The sequence below is a fragment of the Natrix helvetica genome, assembly GCF_964273705.1.
Source record: "Natrix helvetica genome assembly, chromosome: 1".
NCBI classification, from domain to species: Eukaryota; Metazoa; Chordata; class Lepidosauria; order Squamata; family Natricidae; genus Natrix; species Natrix helvetica.
Window position 1 is genome coordinate 188,398,598 of NC_138548.1, and position 23,117 is coordinate 188,421,714.

The 23,117-nt window shown below is 40.9% G+C and overlaps 1 protein-coding gene across 1 annotated transcript in view; it reads right to left on the bottom strand.

Annotated features, from left to right (window-relative positions):
- The window catches only part of BARD1 (BRCA1 associated RING domain 1), a 65,081-nt gene extending 44,805 nt beyond the window's left edge, over window positions 1–20,276 (bottom strand). The window contains exons 1-4 of the mRNA XM_081937084.1: window positions 20,007–20,276; window positions 17,460–17,516; window positions 12,972–13,117; window positions 1,791–2,743 (exon numbers count right to left, since the gene is read on the bottom strand). Of these exons, the coding sequence (XP_081793210.1) occupies window positions 1,791–2,743; window positions 12,972–13,117; window positions 17,460–17,516; window positions 20,007–20,152 (1,302 nt within the window). The 5' untranslated portion in view covers window positions 20,153–20,276. The remainder of the gene's footprint in view (window positions 1–1,790; window positions 2,744–12,971; window positions 13,118–17,459; window positions 17,517–20,006) is intronic.
- Window positions 20,277–23,117: the final 2,841 nt, after the last annotated feature.

The window sequence follows — 23,117 nt, forward strand, 5'->3', positions numbered from 1 at the left end:
AGCTATGATTGTCAACCTGCATTTAAAGGAGAAAATATATGCATGTTTCTTTCCATTTGGTTAAATGAGTACACACAGTTTCTACCCTTTTTAATAGATTAGAAAGCGTGAATATTTGTCTAGGCTAGAGTCATACAGGAAGAACCAAGAATACATTACTTAGAACTTCTACTTCATTTTTCTTATCCAGTATAGTTGAAAAACAAATACATAACCTAGCTCTCCAAAAAAATAAAGTATTAGAAAAATAATGTGATTGCTCACATTTCTTACTTCCGCCATTACATGTAGTCCTCGACTTACAACAGTTCATTTAGTCACTGTTCAAAGTTACAACAGCAGTGGAAAAAGTGACTTATGACCAATTTTCAGTTACAGCCTTTGCAGCATCCCTATGGTCATGTGACAAAAATTCAGACGCTTGGCAACTGGTTCATATTTATGATCTTTGCTGTGTCCCAGGATCATGTGATCACCTTTTGCAATCCTCTGACAAGCAAAGTCAATGGAGAAGCCAGATTCACTTAACAACCTGGATACTAACTTAACTGCAATAATTCATTTAACAACTGTGATTTGAAAGGTTATAAAATGGGGCAAAATTCACTTAACAAATGTTTCACTTAGCAACATAAATTTTAGGCTCAATTGTGGTCTTAAGTTAAAGACTACCTGTATATTTTTCTTCAAACTACAATTATATTGAAAATCTGAAGGAAACAGATTTTCATTATAAGAAAGCTGCTATACCAAATGGTTTTCTAGAATATCTATAGTACTTCAGTCTCTTTCTTTATAAATAACTCTGTGAAAAAAAGTCCAGGAGTTATATTCTTGTGGCATTTTAATGATTTTAGAATGCTGATTTCAATTAACCAAAACAATAATTCCATCTAAGTTGATGCATCTTCATCATATAATTTTGAATAATTAAAAATCTATTATTTAGCTAGGGAATTTATATGCAATAACAAATAGATTCTATTTCCAATCAAAAGAAAAATATTTAGTTACACAAAATTCCAGTTGGATAATCTTGAAAATGCTCCATTTTTATTTTTCAAAACTGATATGCAATTTGGCATTTTCCTGGACTTGTAATGCTTATTGAAACAGCAGATCAAACCAAGGGGAGAGCATCCTTCTCGTTGGCAATATTTTGGTATCATGTACTCACTGAGAACAGATTAGTGCCCAATCTTTTGCGTTCAGGAATTGGTAAAAAGAATTCTTTCCCGTAGGAAATGACAATTGAACATTTTAATTAGGATTGCTCCTATACACACACACACTGTCCCCAAGGTTATGCAAATTTTTACAACACACAAGAACAAGTAATAAGCACCTGATAGCTGAGGTTAGAATGTAGTATTGCAGAGGACTGCTGACTGCCAGCTGACTGCAATTTGGCAGTTTAGATCTCACCAGGCTCAAGGTTGACTCAACCGTCCATCCTTCTGAGGTCAGTAACATGAGGACCCAAATTGTTAGAGGCAATATGCTGACTCTGTAAACTGCTTGCTATTGCTATCTCTATTCTAATGATTGAAACATCCTTACATGCATTCCTAATGTTGAAGAGCATTTCTTTTCATTATTACAATATCCACAGAACACCAAAAAAAGCACATACATATACTATAATGCAGTATCTCTGGAAAATAAAGGACGTAGACTCTGTTATATGAACTAAATGATTTAGAAATATCTCTTAACTCTTCTGTAATAGCAAAATAGAAAAAAATGTTATTTCATTGAAAATAAATATTCCAGAGAAGAGGTTAATTTACCTCAATAGAAGTAGTATGGAGTAAAGACTCCCCTTTATGGTTTCTCTTGGTTGATAAGTTTTTGGGAAATTTCTTGAGGAATGCCTCCCTTTCAGCACAATTTCTGGACACTTTTGGATGATCTGGATCACTGGCACATGCAAAGTCTTCCAAGTTCCTTAAGGGTGATGTTATTCCAGGCAATGGCAGAGATGGGGAAGAAACTGTACAGTCCATAATGGGAAAGGCCACCACAGAATTCCCGGGCAACTGCTCGGAGGCCTTTTTCAGCAATCGTGACTTCCGATGGAGAGTCCCCTCTTTTGTTTTGTGACATTTAGGCAAAGAAATGGGAGAGCCAGCAAACTGCCTGTCACACTTTAACTGAGTTGTTTCCTTTGCCAAGGAAAGCCACTCTTGGGAAGTCAGGTCTCCCCCAAAAACATTAGGCATAAGAGAAAAGTTGCAATTGCTACACTTCTCTTTAGGTTTCACAGGTCTACTATTGCTTGTTGAGCATTCACATGCATTCTCTGCAAGCTCTGTCCCAGTTATCAGCCTCAGCACTGGGGTATTTTTTGAGCAAGAACTGGGGATTGGATCTTTGCTTTCATTTAGGCCTACTTTATGCTTCTGACTGGAGTTTTCCTGCTGGCCCCTGAAAGCGTTCCCCTGTTTGCTGAAGTATTTTAAAGTCTTTTTTCTTAGCTCCTTCTTATATTCCTGCTGAGGTGTCTGTTCCTCTCTGAAAGGCTTCTCATGAGGAGATGAAGAAACAAAGTCATAGATGGAGGTTAAGTTACAAGACCCACTGTCCTTGACTGATTTCTTCAGCTGCTCTAATTTCTTTGGGCTTGTCTTCAGGGTGAATTTCATCCTCCTAGTGTGAGGACTGAAACTCATTTTAATTTGTTTCCTTTTCGTTTCTGCCTCTCCAACTTTTTTTCCCAAAGCAGGCAAGTTATCTTCACACTCTGACAAGGAAACGGAAGGAAGGAAGAAAAAACATTTAGTTTTATGTACACTATAACAATATTAGCTCTTATTGGTGGAATTATTTGTATCTGCACTGTTTCACTTAAGGCTGCAGTTATGATTAAATGCTTTTTCCATTCCAAAAAACTGTCATGCTTTTTGTATATAAACATTTCCTTCTAATTTCTCCAGTTTCTTATCATGTTTGGGTATAATATCTGACCAAAAATTCTGCAAAAAATCAGAAGAGTTCCACATATATAGAGCGTTAGTTTCCATGCAAAGTTATATCACAATAGAGATGAGTATTAGGGTTACTCGTAGTACAGTACATTCTGTTCTTCCTCCGTTTACTGAGATAACTTTCAGATTTGCAGAAAACATGTTGCCATTATGTTAAGATTTGCCTCAAAACAAAGATCAAAGGAACATAGAGTTCAGTAGTAGAAACATTCTTTACCTACAGAAAATGAGTTCAGTCCGAGCCTATAGAAGCAGGTCTAAGAAAAATATCTTACTACACCTGTTAAGTCACAGCCATCTGGTGAGCTGTAAGGACCACTGCTTTAACTGTAAATGCATCCATTAAGCATTTCAGCAGATAACTCATATTTAGAATGTGTTATATTATACTCTGTTCAGTTTAACTCAACACATTATGTAATTCTTCTAGGGATATTCTGTAGCTTCCAGTACTCTATGCCTCTCATGTGCTGTCAGTCACTTCTTTCACTCAATTTGCCCAGCATTATAAACTTTTCCATAAATACAATGGCCCCCATGATATCTACAATACCATGCACATCTGTCTCAATGTCACCTTTGAACATTCGTGATACATGTTCTCTATCTAGTTTTAGGACATGTGGAGAACAGATCGCTTCTTAGGTCTTCTTTGTGTAGAAATACTGAAAACTCAAATGGATTTACAAACCTTTAAGATTATTATGCATCTGTTGCTATAAAAGACTATAGAAATTCAAACACTATATAAAGTATCTTGCCTAATACAAAACATTTTTTAAAAGTGAAAGACAAGGACATTATACTATGGAAAATTTTAGTTACTTAGCATACTGAGATATGGTATGCAAATTGAAATATATAATTATTTTAAAAATTCGAATCCATTGAGACCAACTGAATTTAACATTACTTACACCACTCTGCATTAAAATCCCAATTATATATATTTTAGGGTATTTTATTAACAAGTTAATGTAACCAGAGGAATAAATATATACACATTCAATTTAAAAGAAAGATCAGAATCACTATAATCAAACTAAAATGCCCCTTGGCTTCTCTTAATGAATTGTACTCAACAGCTCTTATTAAAATCTTATTTTCTTATTTTCTATTATAGGTATTTTATTTTAATGGGTGAAAATCTCTGTGATTTGTGTCTCAAGGGCAGTATTTGCAAACTAAATTTGTAGAGTAAATTAATAGAACATAGGGCATAAAGTTGTAACGTTCATAACATCCTACATAAAATTTAATATATTAAACTGAATATTTGTTGATAAAGCAAGTTGCAAGGATAAGTTATTAATATAGCCTAAAGCAATGATGACCAATTAATGTTGAAATATTTCATTGGTACTTTAGTTAGGCCTATTAAAGAACTGGCTGGAAGCTATGGGTAGAACAAAACAGAAACAAAACAGAATTTTCTCCCAGTAGGTGGAGACATCATCCAGGCATGGGTATGACTCCATCAGGATCCAATAGGACTAGGTCTACAAGTATTAAAGACACACCCACGAGGCTCTTCCCCAGAAATAGACTCAGTCGATCCTTGGATTAGCTGTGTCTTCTATCTCTCCTTACCAAAAAAAAATTCTAATTCTATCCTAAATCTTCTCTACTTCTCCATTTGGCATTCCTCCTCAAATTTATCTCCCTTAGGCTCATTCTGAGCCGATCAGAACACAACAGCCTTTACGAGGCTCGTTCTCCTCAGACCTTGCTGCCTCAGCAGCCTAAGGTCTTTCGCCCGGCCTACGAGGCTTGCCCTCAGGCTTATTGGGCCGATCGCTGCTGCTGCGCTGCCCACAGAAGGAAAGATGCCTTTGAAGTGCCATTTGCTGAGCTGCGCTGCTGGCCCTGATCTACCAGGTCCTGGTCTACCAGCTTCAGCCCGGTCTACCAGCTTTGGCCAGCCCGATCTACCAGGCCCTGGTCTACCAGCTTCAGTCAGCCCGGTTTACCAGCCAGCCTCTCAGCCAGCCGATCTACCAGGACCTGGTCTACTGGCTTCCCTCGCTGCTGCACAAGAAGCTGGGCTAATTCTAGGCGACAAGCTGCTTGGTCGGCTCGGCATTTCAGGCACTCTTCAGGCCCCGACCTACCAGGTCCCGGCCTACCACAGACGGCAGTTAATTTGGGCGCGAAATTGACGGCGGCCATTTTGTTTGGGCGGGAAGGCCTTCTTCAACAGAAACTGTGAGTAATGGCGACCATCGAGGCTTCGGGCCCTCAGGGGGAGGATCCCATCAGCCCAATTGCTCCTTCTGCTCCAGCTCCAATGGAACTTTGGGGCAAAAAGAGGCCCCAGCCCAAGCATTCTGCTCCAAGGCCAGCTAAGGCTCAGGAAGTTCAAAAGGCACCTATTCTCAGTGCTACCTCTGACAAAGCCTGTGACCCTGCTCCTCGCAAGGCCACCTCTAAAACCAATCACTGCTCTGCTTCTAGTCCAGCTCTTAGAGTTCCTGTTCCTTCTAATTTTAATCCTATGGAGGATCTCTCCACTGACACCGATGGGGATGCCTCTCCACCAGCTTCTCCTTTGAACCCGGAGGATGGGATTGGTTTTCATGGTGACTCTGACTCTGAGGGGGATGGCAGCATTACTCCGGATAATGATGTGGGTTCCCCAGCGCCCAGAGTTGTCACCATGAACCCCGATGAGATGTCTGACATCATAGCTGCTGCTATTGAGCGGGGCATAGCTGCTGGCCTGCAACATTGGGCCCCGGCCCCGGCCTCTCTTCACAGGGCCTCTGCTAATAGGTCAAAGAGGGGGCGTTCTAACCTAGATCAAGGGGGTCCTTCTACAGGCTCTTCTCAGCCTTCTGCTGTGGATACTCAGGATCAGGCCACTCACAATTCTGAACTGTCAGAGGATGAGGACTTGTCTCCTGCTCCTTCTGCCTTGTTGGGCTTGTTCAAACCAGCCATGTTTCACTCTTTTATTTAAAGCTAAGGTCGTCTCTGGTATTCCACTTCTACGGAGGCTGATAAATCAGACACCACAGATCCCCTGTTCTCACGTCCTCCTATTGAAAAGGACATTGTTCCTTCCCCGAAGCTGTTTCTGGAGGTGATTCAAAACCAGTGGGGTTCCCCGGGGTCAGGGTCCCTCCCCTCTACTCTGGACAAACAGTTGTATAATGTCAGCCCAGAACTTACTAAACTTTTGGAGGTTCCTTCCATTGATCTTCCAGTGGTCTCCTTGTCTTCTCCTAACGCGGCTGCCAATGCTCCTGAGGATGCCCTCCGACCTGAGGACAAGCGTTTTCAGCAGTCGCTGGTAAAGGGTCATCAGTCAGCCGCTTGGGTGGTCAAGGCCGCCTCTTCTGCTTCCTTTTTCAATAGGGTTGCCCGTGCCCACCAGGACATGAATAAGCTGAAGGGGGCTATGTAGTATGCCGCTGATGCCTCCCTGGATGCAGCACGTTTCTCTGCCAGATCCATGGCTTCTTCCATCGCCACTAGATGTCTCCTTTGGCTGAAGCAGTGGCAGGCGGAGGCCAGAATGAAATGGTGCTTGGCGTCCGCACCTTTCTCACCTGGTCTGCTCTTTGGTCCACCTCTGGAGCTGCTCTTGGTGGAGTCCAAAGACAAACGCAAGGTGCTTCCTGCTGCAAATCGCAAATCTGATTCTAAACCTTCTCCCTTCTTCCGCAGGTCTTCCTTTCGCGGGACGGACGGGGGATTTGCCTACCCCTGTCCTCAGTGCCAGGCTCCCCCGAGACAAGGACAGCAGTTCCAGGACAGGTCCAACCGGAACTCCCAGAGGTTCTCCTATAGAAAACCCTTCAAGGGTGGATCAAACTGCACTTTCCGTAAACAGAAGTGAAGGCCCGGGGGATCTCCCCCTTGGAGGCCGCCTTTCCTCCTTCGCAGATCGCTGGGATGACATCACCAGCGACACTTGGATCAGGCGCACTATACGTTTTGGCCTGGCTCTGGAATTTCTTTCCAGTCCCCCGCAGACTTTCATACCTTGTCCCGTCTCCAGGGACACCTCCAAAAGGCATCTGGTTGAATTGGCTATCGGACACGTCCTCCAAATTCAAGCTATCGAGGAAGTTCCCATTGATCAACAAGGGCAGGGGTTTTACTCCTGTCTCTTTATCGTGCCTAAGTCTTTGGGGGATTGGAGAGCCATTCTCGACCTCAAATTTCTAAACAAATTTAGTTTATAGGAGGTTTAAAATTCATTCTCTGTTGTCCATTCTGGAGAGTATTCGACCCAATGACCTTCTCTCCTCCATTGACCTAACAGAGGCATACCTCCATGTCCCTATTCTTCCAGATCACAGGAAATTCGTCCGATTTTCTTATAATGGGAATCACTTCCAATACCGGGCCCTTCCATTTGGCTTATCATCGGCCCCGAGGGTCTTTACTAAGATTTTAGCCGCCCTGGCGGCCCATCTCAGATCTATGCCGGTTAGAATTCTCTGTTATCTTGATGATATTTTGTTACTGTCCAGGTCCTCACATCAGGCGCTCCAGGGCGTCCGGATCACCCTCCAGGCCTTAGCAGACCATGGCTTTCTGGTCAACTTGAAGAAGAGTCATCTGCAGCCGACGACCCGTCTCACAGATCTCGGGGCAGTGATAGACACCTCTTTGGAACAGGTATTTTTGTCCCCAGAGAGACAGGTGAGCATTCACGCCCTGGTCTCATCCATCCGTGACCAGCAGGCGGTTCCGCTCATCTTACTATCTCAACTCCTGGGCAAGATGGTGTCTGCATTCCACATCGTACCGTGGGCCAGATTCCACAGTCGCCAGCTTCAATGGCTCCTGCTCCCGTACCAAAAGGCAAACTGCAGCTGCTCCTCTCACAGAATTCTCCTGACATCGGAGGTAAGGCGATCTCTTCGCTGGTGGCTCTCTCCCACAGTGACACCGGGCTCCCTGTTTCGCGAACCCCCATACATCACACTAACAACAGACGCGAGCCTACAGGGTTGGGGAGCTCACATTCTATCTCAGACGGCGCAAGAACTCTGGTCTCGCTCCGACCAGAAGAACAGTTTCAACTGGTTGGAGCTCAAGGCCGTGTTCCTTGCCCTGCTCCGGTTCAAATCTCTCGTGGCCAATGCGCACATGCTCGTCCTTACGGACAATACCACCACCAAAGCACACATAAACCGGCAGGGGGAGGGACAAAATCCCAGCGCCTGATGACTCTGTCTTATCAACTAATGTCTTGGGCGGAGGCCCACCTGTCGTCACTTCGGTCCGAACACATATCAGGGATCCACAACGTACAGGCAGATCTACTCAGCTGCACTCACATAGATCCGGCAGAGTGGAGCTTACATCACAGAGTATTCCAGCAGCTGGCGGTCAGGTTCGGCCCGCCCGGTCCTCGACCTCTTTGCCTCTCAGGACAATGCACAGTTGCCAAGGTACTTCACCCGCTTCGCGTTCCCGGGGGCAGAGGGAGTGGATGCCCTAAGGTCCGTCTGGCCTCCGGGACTTCTGTATGCCTTTCCACCCACCCCACTCCTTCAGAGGGTAATCCGAAAGATGATAGTGGAAAGGGTGGAACTAATCTTAATTGCTCCTCGGTGGCCTCGCAGAGCCTGGTTTGCTGACCTCATGAATCTCTCAGTGGCTCCTCCATGGCAACTGCCCCAATTCCCTTCACTACTTTTGCAAGGGGCATGCCAGCATCCAGACCTTCCGTGGCTGCGCCTCACCGCTTGGAGGTTGAGCGGGAAGCTCTAAGAACTGCGAACCTCTCAGCGGAAGTTATCCGAACTATTCAATCTTCCAGGCGCCCTTCCACTAACCGCATTTATGACGCCACTTGGACTCAATTCTCTCTCTGGTGTCAATCAAAGGGCATTGTTCCTCTCGAGGCATCTGTTCCCCAAATTCTCCAATTTTTGCAACGGGGTCTGGACCTGGGACTGCCCCAAACACTCTCTGCCACCAGGTCGCAGCCCTTTCATCATTCCTCTCTCTGACTGCAGCTCAGCCTCTCCCTCATGAACCTCTGATTCGGCTTTTCTTGAGGGGTGCCACGAACATCAAGCCACCGACAATTCACAGATTCCCTACCTTGGATGTTTCTAAAGTCCTGGAGTCTCTCACCCAGTCTCCATTTGAGCCTTTGCATTCTGTGTCCATGCATGTCTTAACATTGAAAGTGGTTTTTCTTGTAGCCATTTCGTTGGCGTGGCGCATTTCTGAGTTGGCAGCGTTATCCACCAGGCAGGACCTATGTATCTTTCACCCGGACAGGCTAGTCCTCCGGCTTGATCCGACCTTTGTCCCCAAGGTAAATTCTGTTTTCCACAGATCCCAGGACATCGTGCTCCCAGATTTCTGCCCTCAACCATCACACGAGCTGGAACGTAAGTGGCGTTACCTTGATGTGCGTCGCGCTTTACGCATTTATATTACGCGAACTGCTTCTTTCAGACGATCTGAGGCTCTTTTCATAAAGTTCCTACCTGGAAGTAAGAAGGGATCCAAGGCCTCATCTTTGGACATCGGTCGCTGGGTAAGAGCGGCCATTTCCCGGGCGTATTCCGCTCTCTCTCTCTGCCAGTTCCGCCACATATCACGGCGCATTCCACATGCAGTGCGGCAACGTCTGCGGCTTGGGCTACTCAGGCTCCACTGGAGGATATTTGCCGAGCGGCTACATGGACTTCCATTACTCCATTCATCCGTCACTACAAGCTGGGCAGATACGCATCAGCTGATGCTTCCTTCGGACAGTGTGTGCTGCAGCGAATGGTGGCCACTTAATTTTATCAATTTATTTCCCTCCTGATGGGACTATTGGGCTTTGGTATGTCCCATGCCTGGATGATGTCTCCACCTACTGGGAGAATGGGCGTTGGTTCTTACCTGATACGCCCTTTCTCCAAATGGTGGAGACATCATCCAGCCCCACCCATTTTAGGGGTTTATTAGCTTACTTTCCTTTCTGAGGTGTACCTTTCCTGTCTTTTCTGTTCCTTGGGGAGAGATGGTACATATTGTTTCAGATTGCTTACACAGCGGTCTACAAGTCACTCCTTCATCTATTTCTGGTGAAGAGCCTCGTGGGCATGTCTTTAATACTTGTAGACCCAGTCCTATTGGATCCTGACGGAGTCATATCCATGCCTGGATGATGTCTCCACCATTTGGAGAAAGGGCGTATCAGGTAAGAACCAACGCCCAGTTCCATCACTAGAAAAAGTTTAAGTAATCTTCTATTGCAGCAAGACAATCTGTGAAGCCAGATTGCCAACAAGCTTAGAAACAAACATTCTACAGGTGACATTTACTCCTCATATTATTACTGTAATTGCAAAATATTTACCTGGATATAAATATTCATCTCCAGAAAATAGGACGGAGGTAGCTGTCAACTTTATTTTTAACTGCTTGTATTTGTACAGGCAAATATTGCCATTCTTCATCAAAATGAACCAAATGCAGAGAGCCTGTACAGTAATATTTTAGCCATTAGTGAATTATGTTTACAAATAGTCCTCAACTTATGACTGGCCACTTGGCCACCATACAAAGTTACAAAGGACCTTTCCACAAGCTACTTACAACCCATTTTTGAAATTCTGTTGGCCACCCCCTTGCAGTCATGATTTGGGCGCTTGGCAATCAGCCCCCATTTACTGCCACTTATACCATCCTATGGTCATGATTTATTATCTCTTTTTTTTTGCCTGAAACTAGCAGTTACTTCCAGTTTCTGGCAAAAAATGCCTATTGGTTAAAAGGGATTTGCTTAACAACTCCTGCAAAAAAGTATAAAAAGTGTGTAGAGAACCCCTTAACAATGACTTATGATTGTAATTTTAGGCTCCATTACAGTGAACCTGTATAGTAAGTATATTAATAATAACACTGCACAGTACCATATTAATCTTTGACTAAAGAAGCTGCAATTTTTCCCCCTTGTCAAGGGGGGATTTTTTTTTTAAAGGACAAGCTTTGTGCTAATGGATTCAAATTTATTGCCTGAAGTGACAAATTACAATATATTTCATTATTAAGCTGCTGCACAATGGGAATGGAAAGAAGCTTTCAGCGAGATCAAAATTTTTGTATCTGTCTATTAATTATACACATTTCGCTCCATAAAGTACTATATCCAGAAAGTATATATGTCTCAGGAGAATCTTTTGGAGTTAGCTGTTCAGAAGAAGTCAAGAATTTATTTCTCGTTACCTTTGGATTAAGCCTTTTAGGAATACATGCTTAAAACCAAAGCTCAAGGTCCATGATGATAATTAAGGCTAATTAATAGAAAATGAGTGGCTTTACTTTTTTTCAAACATGATTTTCAACGTTTTTGCTACTGCCCCTTATTCTGTTCTTAGCATTTTATCATGCCACACTGTGTTGTCTGTCCTCTCCAGATCTATTCTTCATCTTGTAGCTCTTATTCCACTAACTGGCATGAGCTGGATGATGAAAAACAGTCAAAGAAAACAAGACAGGAAATCGTAATGGAGTCGCCCTATTGTGGGCAAATTTGGGGGGGGGGGGTTGTTTAAGTGAACTGCTTCACTTATTGTGTGAAATCCTGGTGGCTTTTCTTCCCTGCCTAATCACTAGCCTTCTCTCTCCCAGCATTAGCATCCAAATGTTAATATGCTAATGCTAGGAGAGGGAAGGCTAGGGCTAGCAGAGAAAGGAAAGCCAAGAGGGTTTCTCTTTGCTAGTTGCTAGCCTTCCCTCCCCCAACATTACCATATTACAGCTGCTAATGCTGGGGGAGGGAAGGCTAGCGACACCAAAGAAAGAAAAACGAAGGACTTTGCCAACACCTCTTGTGGAATGGCCACTTGTGGAATTCTGTCACAAGTCCCCACAATGACATGGCCTGTCCTAATCATTGCTAAGCAACCTATCATAAATCAAAGACTACCTGATTCCAAAATGCACCTTGGGCTCAAAAAACTGCATTCACCATTTTATTCTAGATACAAATGATAGACAATATATTTGAACACATACCTATTTCCATAATGTTTAGTCTCAGCTTTACCCAAGCAGCATGTTTATTATATGAAAGTCAACTCTTGAAAAATAAGGTTTACTAATTTTTGAACAATTGTTAGTAGTCACGATCATGATCAATAATCATAACATTAGCATAGAATTTACAGATAGTTCTGGACTTACAACTGGTCATTTAATGATCACAGTCAAGATGATCTTGGAATAGGTGCTTTAATTCTGGCCTTTGTACAGTATCATGATGGGGACTACCCTGGTCACATTTTGGGCACTTAGTAATTTGTTCATATTTATTACTAGTTGCCAAGTGCCCTGCCATCACATGATTGCCATTTGCAATCTTCTGATAACTTACCCCAAAAGTCAATGTGGAAGCCGACAGGGAAGTTTAAAAGTGAGGGATGTTGGATTTGAGGTCTGTTTCCCCAGTGCACCAAGGGATTTCCCCTCACCTCTGTGCAGGAAGGGGGAATCCTTCCACACACTGGAGGAACAACCTCAAATCTGACAAAAATGCCCTTGAACACCAGCATTCTGAGCCTTTCAGAATGCTGGTATTTATTTGTAGGGGTCGAACTCCTAGTGAATGCCAGTGTTTCTGCCACTTCATTCTTTCCACATATTGGGCAAGCTGTGCCAATACAGTTGTCTACACATTTTCAGAAGGGAAAATGTTAGCAAACATCAGACCAATAAGATTTTAGTTAGATAAAATGAGATGAAAAGATAAGGTTTATTGTTATTTACCTATATGCACGGCACATTAAAATGAAATTCTGATGCCTCACTCTAAAAAGAAGGAACGCCTCCCACCAAACAATGTCACCATCCCAAGGATAACAATAATAACAGCAGCAGCACCAAAAATGGCAAGTTATACAAAAATGACACCAAAATGTATATTAATTACACTCCATTTTAAATATATAGTGGAAAAGAGTTTTTGTTCTTTCAAGCTACATAATTCCAGGTTTCAAAAAGTATTATTTCATTTACCTGAGAAGTCCTTGTCCTGCAGAGTTTGCAATTTGCTATAGAGTTTGATGATGTTGTCCAGTTTCCTGTTTATTTTCACATCCTGTTTAATGATTGGCACCTGACATATTGGGCAAGCTGTGCCAATACAATTGCCTACACAAGTTCTGAAAAATATAAATATGATTTCATGTGGGGAAAACTATACCTGGATAACAAACAACTATTTCTAACACATGGTTAAATAGGTCTTTATCTTAGATATACATAAGAACAAGACAACTGTTTACAGTACACTTAAAATGCTGAAGTCTTCACTGATAGCTTGTATAGGTTAATAGTTTGATACACAGTCTATGTTCATACATCACACTAAAGTGTAATTTAGAACAAAATGTACAAGTAAGAAAAATTACAGAGAGAAAGACAGTGGCATTAACTTTTGCATGCTCTCACTTTCTGGACTATAAATTTTACCTTTCTCTGTTACCAGGATTACCTGAGGCTATCCATAACCAAAAATTTCAAAAAAGCTAGCTTCATACTTGCTTATGTTTATATGAATCAGTTAATGATAATTACAATCCCTGATTCAAATAGGAAACTCACTGTAGTCTAAACAAATCAGACAAGGTTCTCCGAAATTCTATTTCTGATACTTCATATCATTATAAACAATGTCAACTTAGCTGCTTACAGGTTAGGAAACTGGATTCATTTCATATTACTCAGTATTTAATAATGGTTATAATGTATCAAACATATATCATCTCAAGAGTTTATTCATATTAAAACAAATTGTAACATTGCTTTAAATATTACAATAGGTTTTGTTTTAATAAAATGTTTGAGCAAGTAAACATGTTATAAATGAATTTTAAAACAACTAAATCTATTTCAAAAAGCAAACTTTTTTGGTTTCTGTTAGAAATCTGGGTTCAGTAACAATGGTCATGATTCAGCCAAGAATTAAGCACATTTGAAATCAAATCAAAATCAAGATAAGGTACCAGATATCAATGAGATGAAATGCTTAACTTTCAATAGAGAACATCTTAAAAACTTTATAATTAACTAAATAAATTTTGAGGAATAAAATCTGCTAATTCTCCATCTACCTAATGAGCTCTGGCTAAGTTTTAGAATGAGAACAAATAGTAGGTCTATGTATAGTTCTGTACTGTAGCATAAAAGAAGGATAAGTGTAAAGACAGACAATAAATAAGCAATTCTTTGCTGAAGGAAAAGCCACATCTGCATTAAAACAATTGTTCCATTATTGTGCTAAAAATATCCTTAGCTAAGGCTTTTCAAAATTATTCCTAATAATTAGAATCATAGTGTTTATAAGTCTTTTTGAGTTCAACAATCCAAATTCAAGGATCGTAGATGACTTTTAAGTTCTATTTGAACAGAGCTAATATGTAGGATACGCTCATCTCCTACTCTGCTTAATTGGTTCCACTGTCATATAGTTCATACCATTAGAAATTTATTTTCTACATTGTTTAGAATCTGACTTTCTACAATATAAATCCTTTATTTCAGTTCCTGCAGTATGGAAAGAGAGAGAACATATCTTGGCCTTATGTGGTATCTTTCAGATAGTTAAAGAACTTATCCTTTTCTGGGGTTTTTTGAAAGCTAAACATAAATGACTTTTCAATCTCTCTTCCTAGGACTTCATCTCAACTCTCCTGATAATTCTCCAAGCTTGTTCCAGTTCATTTGAATCTTACTTAAGGTGGTGCCTGAACCAGATACATTATCAAAGTGAGATCTGATTCAAGCAACATTTCCTTCCTATAATTTGGACTATTTTTGTTGTTGAAGTGCATTTTCAACTTACTATAGGTCTTGACCTAAATCATACCATAAATAACTGAATAATACATCAAGTATTATCATTACTAAACCAGGTATCCCCATGCTACACATTTAATGTTTGCTTCTTAAATGAATATATTTCCATTTATCTTTTAAATTTTATATTTTTTCTTTAATCCCTTTTTTATTCTATTCAAAACATTATTTTGAATTTTATTTATCTTTTAAAGTACAGTCCTCAGCTTACAACAGTTCATTTAGCTATCGTTCAATATTACAATGACACTGAAAAAAGTGAGTTATGACCATTTTTCACACTTACAATTGCAACATCCTCTTGGTCACATGATCAAAGTGAGATGGTTTGCAAGTGGTTCATACTTAAGATGATTGCAGTATTCCAGGGTCATGTGATCACCTTTTGTGACCTTCTTACAAGCAAAGTCAATGGGGAATCCAGATTCGCTTAACTTGTTACTAATTTAATAATCAAAATGATTCACTTAACAATAGTGGCAAGAAAAGTGAATCAAAATGATTCACTTAACAATAGTGGCAAGAAAAGCCATAAAATGAGGCAAACTCACTGAACAAATGTTTCACTTAGCAACATAAATTTTGGGTTCAATTGTGAGAAGAAAATGGTAAGTGAGCACCTATCTACCCTAAACGAGTTCAAATCACCAGGACCGGATCTTCAAAAAGGGGGAAAAAATAGATCTAGGAAACTACAGACCTATCAGCCTGACTTCAATACCAGAGAAGATTCTGGAAAAGATAATCAAGCAACGAATTAGCGAATACCAAGAAGCAAACAAAGTAATAGCCAAAAGCCATCATGGGTTTGTCAAAAACAGATCATGCCATACTAATCTTATTGCATTCTTTGACAAAGTGACAAAATTAGTGGATCAGAGGAATGCTGTCAATATAATTTACTTGGACTTCAGTAAGGCTTTTGATAAGGTAGACCATAACCTACTACTAGATAAAGTAGAAAAATGTTGGTTAGACAGCATCACCACCAGATGGATTCGTAACTGGCTGACCAACCGCACTCAATGTGTAGTCCTTAATGGAACTGCATCTACATGGAAGGAGGTATGCAGTGAAGTACCCCAAGGCTCTGTTTTGGGCCCAGTACTCTTCAATATCTTCATCAATGATTTGGATGAGGGGATAAATGGGGAACTCATCAAATTTGCAGATGACACCAAGCTGGCAGGAATAGCCAACACTCCAGAAGACAGGCTTAAGATACAGAAGGATCTTGACAAACTTGAACATTGGGCACTACCTAACAAAATGAAATTCAATGGTAAAAAAAAAGAAAGGTTCTATATTTAGACAAGAAAAACAAAATGCACAGGTACAGTATAGGTGACACCTTGCTCAATAGTAGTAACTGTGAGAGGGATCTTAGAATCCTAGTGGACAACCATTTAAATATGAGCCAGCAGTGTGCAGCAGCGGCCAAAAAAGCCAACACAGTTCTAGGCTGTATAAACAGAGGGATAGAATCAAGATCACGTGAAGTATTAATACCACTTTATAATGCCTTGGTAAGCCCACACTTGGAATACTGCATTCACTTTTGGTCGCCATGATGTAAAAAATATGTGGAAACTCTAGAAAGAGTGCAGAGAAGAGCAACAAATATGATTAGGAACTGGAGACTAAAACATATGAAGAATGGTTGCAAGAACTGGCTAGGTCTAGTTTAATGAAAAGAAGAACTAGGGGAGACATGATAGCAGTGTTCCAATATCTCAGGGGTTGCCACAAAGAAGAGGAAGTCAAACTATTCTCCAAAGCACCTGAGGGTAGAACAAGAAGCAATGGGTGGAAACTAATCAAGGAGAGAAGCAATTTAGAAGTGAGGATAAATTTCCTGACAGTTAGAACAATTAATCAGTGGAACAACTTGCCTCCAGAAGTTATGAATGCTTCAACACTAGACGTTTTTAAGAAAAGGTTGGTTAACTATTTGTCTGAAATGGTATAGGGTTTCCTGTCTAGGCAGGGGTTTGGACTAGAGGACCCCCAAGGTCCCTTCCAACTGTTGTTCTATTCTATTCAATAGAGAATATACATTGAAAGCAATGTGGCAAAAATGGGTCAGGCATAAGAGATTACCTATAGAAATCGCTTGGGGTTTTTTTCTTCCCCCACCCCTGCGCCCACTTTCACAGGGCAGACTGGAGAGGAAGAGATTATAAGGGACACAATGAGTAATATACTTGACTGTTTGCATAATGTACTTCCAGCTTCCAGTCCAGAATGTGCTAAAATTGCTAGTACATCCTTTTGATGTGTATTCCCCATTGTGTGTCTCTTTATTCTCTCATAATTCCTTTCTCTCCAATCCTCTGGTCTGTAAGGGAAAAAACAACAGGTCAAGCACAGAATAACATGTACTGACTGTAATGACAATCAAATGACTGAGGTATGAAGTAGAGGTAGCACTATAGCAAATAAGTGCTTTCCTAAGACAGAGAGGTATGGTTACATAAAAAGATATAATCATACTAGCAGCCACAAATAAAAAGCAACAACATATGATATTTACTTCGGACTAAAAACATGATCAAAATAGGCAGGTTTGGGAAAAACTTTATAACTATCATTTATTTTTCACATTGTTGAACCCTCCATCTCCCTTAGAATTATATCATGACTCACAGACAGAAGACATGTTCACAACTTCCTAGGTTCACAGGTTTCTTCAGAATGTTAGTACTGTCAAGAAGAGAATAAATGGAATTGAGTTATTTCTGTCCTAAATATTAGAATGGATACATTTTCATTGCATTTCCAAGATAAATAATATCAAGATAAACAAGCTATGTAAACACTATTTCTTCTACATAAACATAAAAAATGTACTAAGAAAAATGTGTTCATCTTTCCTTACTCAAATAACATCATTCTAGGTAGCTGTCTCTTGGGACATGTTAAGAATCCCACCTTCAATACAGAAAAACATGGCTAGCAATGTGGTATCAAGGATGGGCTGCAAATCCCATGGGTGTGTTTTTAGAATCTGGAGGACAGTTTAAGCTTCCCTGTAAAGCAGAAGCAAGTAGGTTTACAATAATTACAGCTTTGTTTGGTTGCATCAAAGCGCATCAAATTCATTAGACTTTTAAACTGTTTGAAATAGATCAGGGATCCTAATCTTTTTAGGTTGGAGCACATCTGAAATTTTGAAATCATGTTATGGGCTCAGTCATCCAATTGCTATACAAAACACCCATTTGGTAGTGGCAAAGCAGCTAAATTATTTGCTACTCCTCCTTCTAACCTTCCACCATATTGAGCAGATGGGCACATTGCCACCACTACCCAGCCCTTTTTTAAAATTATGTTTTAATTATTTTAACTTTTTCAAAATCCTTCAAGGGAATATACAGAATTTAGAAGCATAGCTGCAAATAAAGATTATATATCAGATTAGTACACTGCAGCATATTGGTTTCCTAATTATTAATTAAGAAAACCCAGAAAGTAAAGCATCTTCTATCTTACAATCAATGACTAATTACAGCATTGTTCAAGTTATTTCTCACGGTATTTGTTTGGTAAATTTCAACAGTGTTATACAACTATCAAAAGGGCTTCTGCACAAAAGGAAGCAGACATTAACAGGATGGCTACTTCCTTAGCTGTAACTTATTCCAGTGTTTTATAGCATGAGGGAAAACTGAAATGAAGCTGTCTTTAAATGTGCTGATAAGAAGCTACAGGTTCTTGTCTGGTTCTGGAAGGGATGGGTTACAACCAAAAAATCAGGATCCATGAATATTCAGGGCAACTTCGATAACAAGGTTTTAATGGAATGCTACCTTAAACTGTGCAAACCAGTGTTGAAACCCTTTATTCATTCTGCAATATTACTGTGATCTAGCCAGATCTGGACAAGGCTCATCCGCCCACATTGTCCTGCCTACCCGCTGACCCCCACCTGCCTTCTGGAGGCTGGAGAGGCCAAAAACGGGCCCATTTTTTGGCCTCCCTGGCCTCCAGAAAGGGGGGGGAAATACACACACATACACACACACACACACCCCTCATACACATCCCAAGGCAGACATATCCCTTTACTAACCTGCTTTCCATCCCAGGAGCATAACAAATTAAAGTTTAATTTGTATGCATTCTTTGAACTGCTAAATTGGCCTCGCCCACCATCACATGACTACCCAGCCATACCCACTTAGTCACATGATCACCTAGCCATGCCCACCCAGCTGGTCCAGCCCCCACCCCCCAACAGTCTGAGGGACTGTGAATTGGCCCAGTTTAAAAAGTTTGAGGACCTGTGCTCTAGAGTAACACCCAGGTCAGCCTTTATAACCTGGCAGTAGAGTTGGCTGCAATTCTTAATTCATTTGATGGACTCTATATTGAGGAAGGATGACCAGTGCCAACAAAGTAAGTGTTAGCTAGGAAATCTATAAGATAGGGAGTCACAACACATAACATTCTTCCAAAGAAAATTACCCTTTGAATATAAGTGAAAATGTCTATATTTAAGGAATTCCCTAATTTATGGAATAGATTCAATAACAGTAATCCCATTTCAAGGAGAACCATATCTAAAAGGAAAAATTAAAATAATTTTGTTTGCAAAATTGAGAGCTAATCTGGTGTGGTGGTTGAGACACAGGGCTAGAAACAGGGAGAGCATGTCTTCTATTTCACTTTATGTTTTGGTTCAAGGGCAAAACACTTCCAAAAAACCTTGCCATGAAAACTTCAAAGACTTGTCCAGGAGTCAACACTGACTTGAAAAACAAACAAAAGCAAGCAAACAAACAAAAACATCCCTCACTAATTGTCAGATACATTCTCTGCCATTTGATTTTGTTTAAAATTTAACATTTTATATAGAGCCAGCAAAGGCTGGAGTAGATCAATACATATAAATGCTGCCTCAAATCATTAATTTCCCTAGCTTTTTGTTATTGACAAGTTTTACACAACTCATAAAATCGGGGGTCTCCAACCATAGGAGTTGAAGTCCACAAGTCTTAAAGTTGGAAACCCCTGCACTAAACAATGTGGTCTATTGGCACAGGTTAGTCAGTGGGATCAGCTCTGAGCTGGAAACATCCGCAGGACCACTGGTAACAGCAAATATGACTTAATTTCCAAATCCCCTTTCCCCACCCAAAACCTTTCCGCCATCCCTTCCGCCCTCCTTTTTGCTCAGGCATAATCGGTTACCAAAGGGAGCACTTCAAGCACTCGGCCAATCGTCTCAAAGCCAGCCACGTTTCTTTCCACGGGGTTCCAGACTGCGGGTGCTGCTCCTGCGCCATGTGGTCGGCGGGCTTATTACCGGAACGGCTCCGTAGTACACCGGGTAGCATAATTCTTTCCTTCCCGCCAAATACAGGCCAGAAGACAAATACACCCAGCCCCAAAGAATCTGTTCAAATAGTGCGCTTCGCGATTTATGCAACAAGCGCATGTCAGTTGCCGAGGGCGCATGCGTGAAATTGTAGATATGTGAGATAAAGATTGATACTCTCAGGGATTTGGTTGCTCGCTTTCATAGCCCGCTTGAAGCTCTTTTTTTTAATTGGCGCCTGCAAATAATAGGGGGAAAACCCGGTGGTTTCATCCTTATGGCAATTCTAATCCCCACTTAGTTAACGGAAGAAAGTCTCAAGAGTCGCATTAAGTAGCTCTATGGCGCATTAGGCGTGGACTTTTTGCAACAAGCCTTTCGTTTCGCTTCGGCACCAAAAACCCCTACGAAGGGAAAGTTCCCGGATCTATGCGTATTCTATGACGCTATGACGTCTCGCGCCTCTGATTGATCTCCTTGTTCATAGAGGTTTATCGGGAAGGAGGTTTGCTAAAGGAAGTGAGCGCGTATATGGACCCGTGTGGTTGTTTTCACTGTATAATCTTGTTTATTGTTGTGAATCTGATTATCGCAGTAGTAATAGATTTAACAGATTAACAGAATTGGAAGGAATCTTGTAGATCATCTAGTGGTGCAACCCCTCCCCCCCCACTTGCCAAGCAGGAGACCCTACACCATTTCTGGGAGATGGCAATTCAGACTTTTCTTGAAAGCTTCCAGTGATGAAGCTCCCACAATCTCCGAAGGCAACCTGTTCCATTGGTTGATCGTTCTCAGTATCAGAAAATTTCTTCTTATTTCCAGGCTGAATCTCTCATTCAGTTTCCATCCATTATTCCTTGTCTGGCCTTCAGGTGCTTTGGAAAACCATCCTCTTTATAGAAGCCCCTCAAATATTGGAACACTGCTATCATGTCTCCCCTGGTCCTTCTCTTCATTAGACTAGCCATGCCCAGATCCTTTAACCATTCTTCATATGTTTTAGTCTCCAGTCCCCTAATAATCTTGGTTCCTCTTCTCTGCATTCTTTCTAGAGTCTCAACATCTTTTCTATAGTGTGGTGACCAAAACTGGATGCAGTATGACCTTACTAGGGCTTTATAGAGTGGTATTGTATCCCTCTGTTAATGCAATTTAGGATTGCATTGGCTTTTTGGGTTGCTGTTGCACACTGCTGGCTCATATTTAGCTGGTTGTCCACTAAGACTCCAAGATCCTTCTCACAGTTACTACTATTAAGTCTGATTTCTCCCAATCTATATGTGCACTTTTGTTTTTTCTTGTCTTTTGTCATGCCCCAACATATAATCTTTATACACTGTTGTTGCTCTCTAGCCCCATCTAGAGGCCGGAAGGACAAATGCCAATTATATTATTTTGAAGCTGACCCAACCTTTACGCATTGGCCCGCACTCTCAAAACCACTGCACACTGGGAAGACAGACTCCATTTCCTTATAGCATTTGGAGAAGGTAGAAGCACAATGAAGAATCCATCTTAATCTGTGGCACATGTTCATCCAAGAACAAACCCACATCCCACACAGAGCATCGCTGATGAGATTTAGATTACTTTAGATTTATTAATTGTTATGTTCAGCAGTAACTCAGTATTGCCTATCTTGAATTTGGTTCTCATTGTATTTTCCCCAGTTTCACCATATCCTGTTCTTTCAATAAAGCATCCATATCTACACACACAGTCTGTTTTATTGGAGGATGGTGGGTTTAGCTGCATATGAAACTGCACTTGGACTAACATGTAGTGAGGACAGAATAAAGTTACTTTTCTTTACATTTAACTTCATTTTGCTAGATAGGGCCCAGTGTTCAAGTCTGTAAAGATCCATCTAGGGTGCTGGCTATTTCTGCCAGCTTAATATCATCTGTAAATTTGGTAAGTTCCCCTTCTATTCCCTCATTTAAGTTGTTTATGAAGATATTGAAGAGTACTGGGCCTAAGATGAAACCTTGTTGTATCCCACTGCTTACTTCCCTCCATGTAGACATAGTACCATTAAGGACTACTCGTTGAGTATGGTTTGTCAGCCAGTTACAAATCCATTTGACGGTGATGCTATCTATCCCACTTTTTTCTAGCTTACCAAGAAGTAGGTTTTGGTCTACTTTAGTGGTTCCCAAACTTTTTCAGTCTACCACCCCCTTGGTGCTACAAACTGATCCTCAGTGCCCCCCCCAGTGGTGGAATTCCAATTTTTTTACTACTGGTTCTGTGGGCGTGGCTTGGTGGGCGTGGCTGGAGGGTGTCATGTGACTGGGCGGTTTGCACGACGGAAGGAAGATAGTAACAGTAAAATTCAAAACTCTAACAATTGCACATTTATTCAAAATCCAATTTAAAAACCTTTTTAGTTAATGTTAATTCAACAAAATTGTTGAACATGATCCAGTGATACCAGGTTTTCAAAGTCTGATAATCATTTATCAAGAACCTTAGTGACTAGTAAACTCAGTAAAATTTAGTAACTACTTCACTGTTCATTAAATTCTTAATGTGATGGATGGGCTTGATGAAGTGATACCAGTTTCCCAATGTCTGGTTTTAAGTCACTTAGCAGGAGTCTTAAATCACCACGTTCAATAATCTGGAATCAATTTCTTTGCTTGGAGAGAAGTTGGATGACCACACTGAAGCCATGTTCTACCAAATATGATGTTGGAAATGCAACAAGGAGCTTCTTAACCATTGTCCATAGTGCAGGATAGCGATCAGAAATTTCTTTCTGTAACCAAAATCTTGGTACGATTTCTTAAACTTTGGCTTCAGCTCAATGTCATTTTGCAGCTCTATGAGTTGTTCCTCCACTACCCCATCTTCCTCAGTATCTAAAAATGGATTTATCACCCAATCTGGAATTTCCATCAAAATAAGATCCTGATATCGCTCAGACATATCATTATCCATTTGACCATGTCCAAATGGTCACAAAAAACTTGAAGATC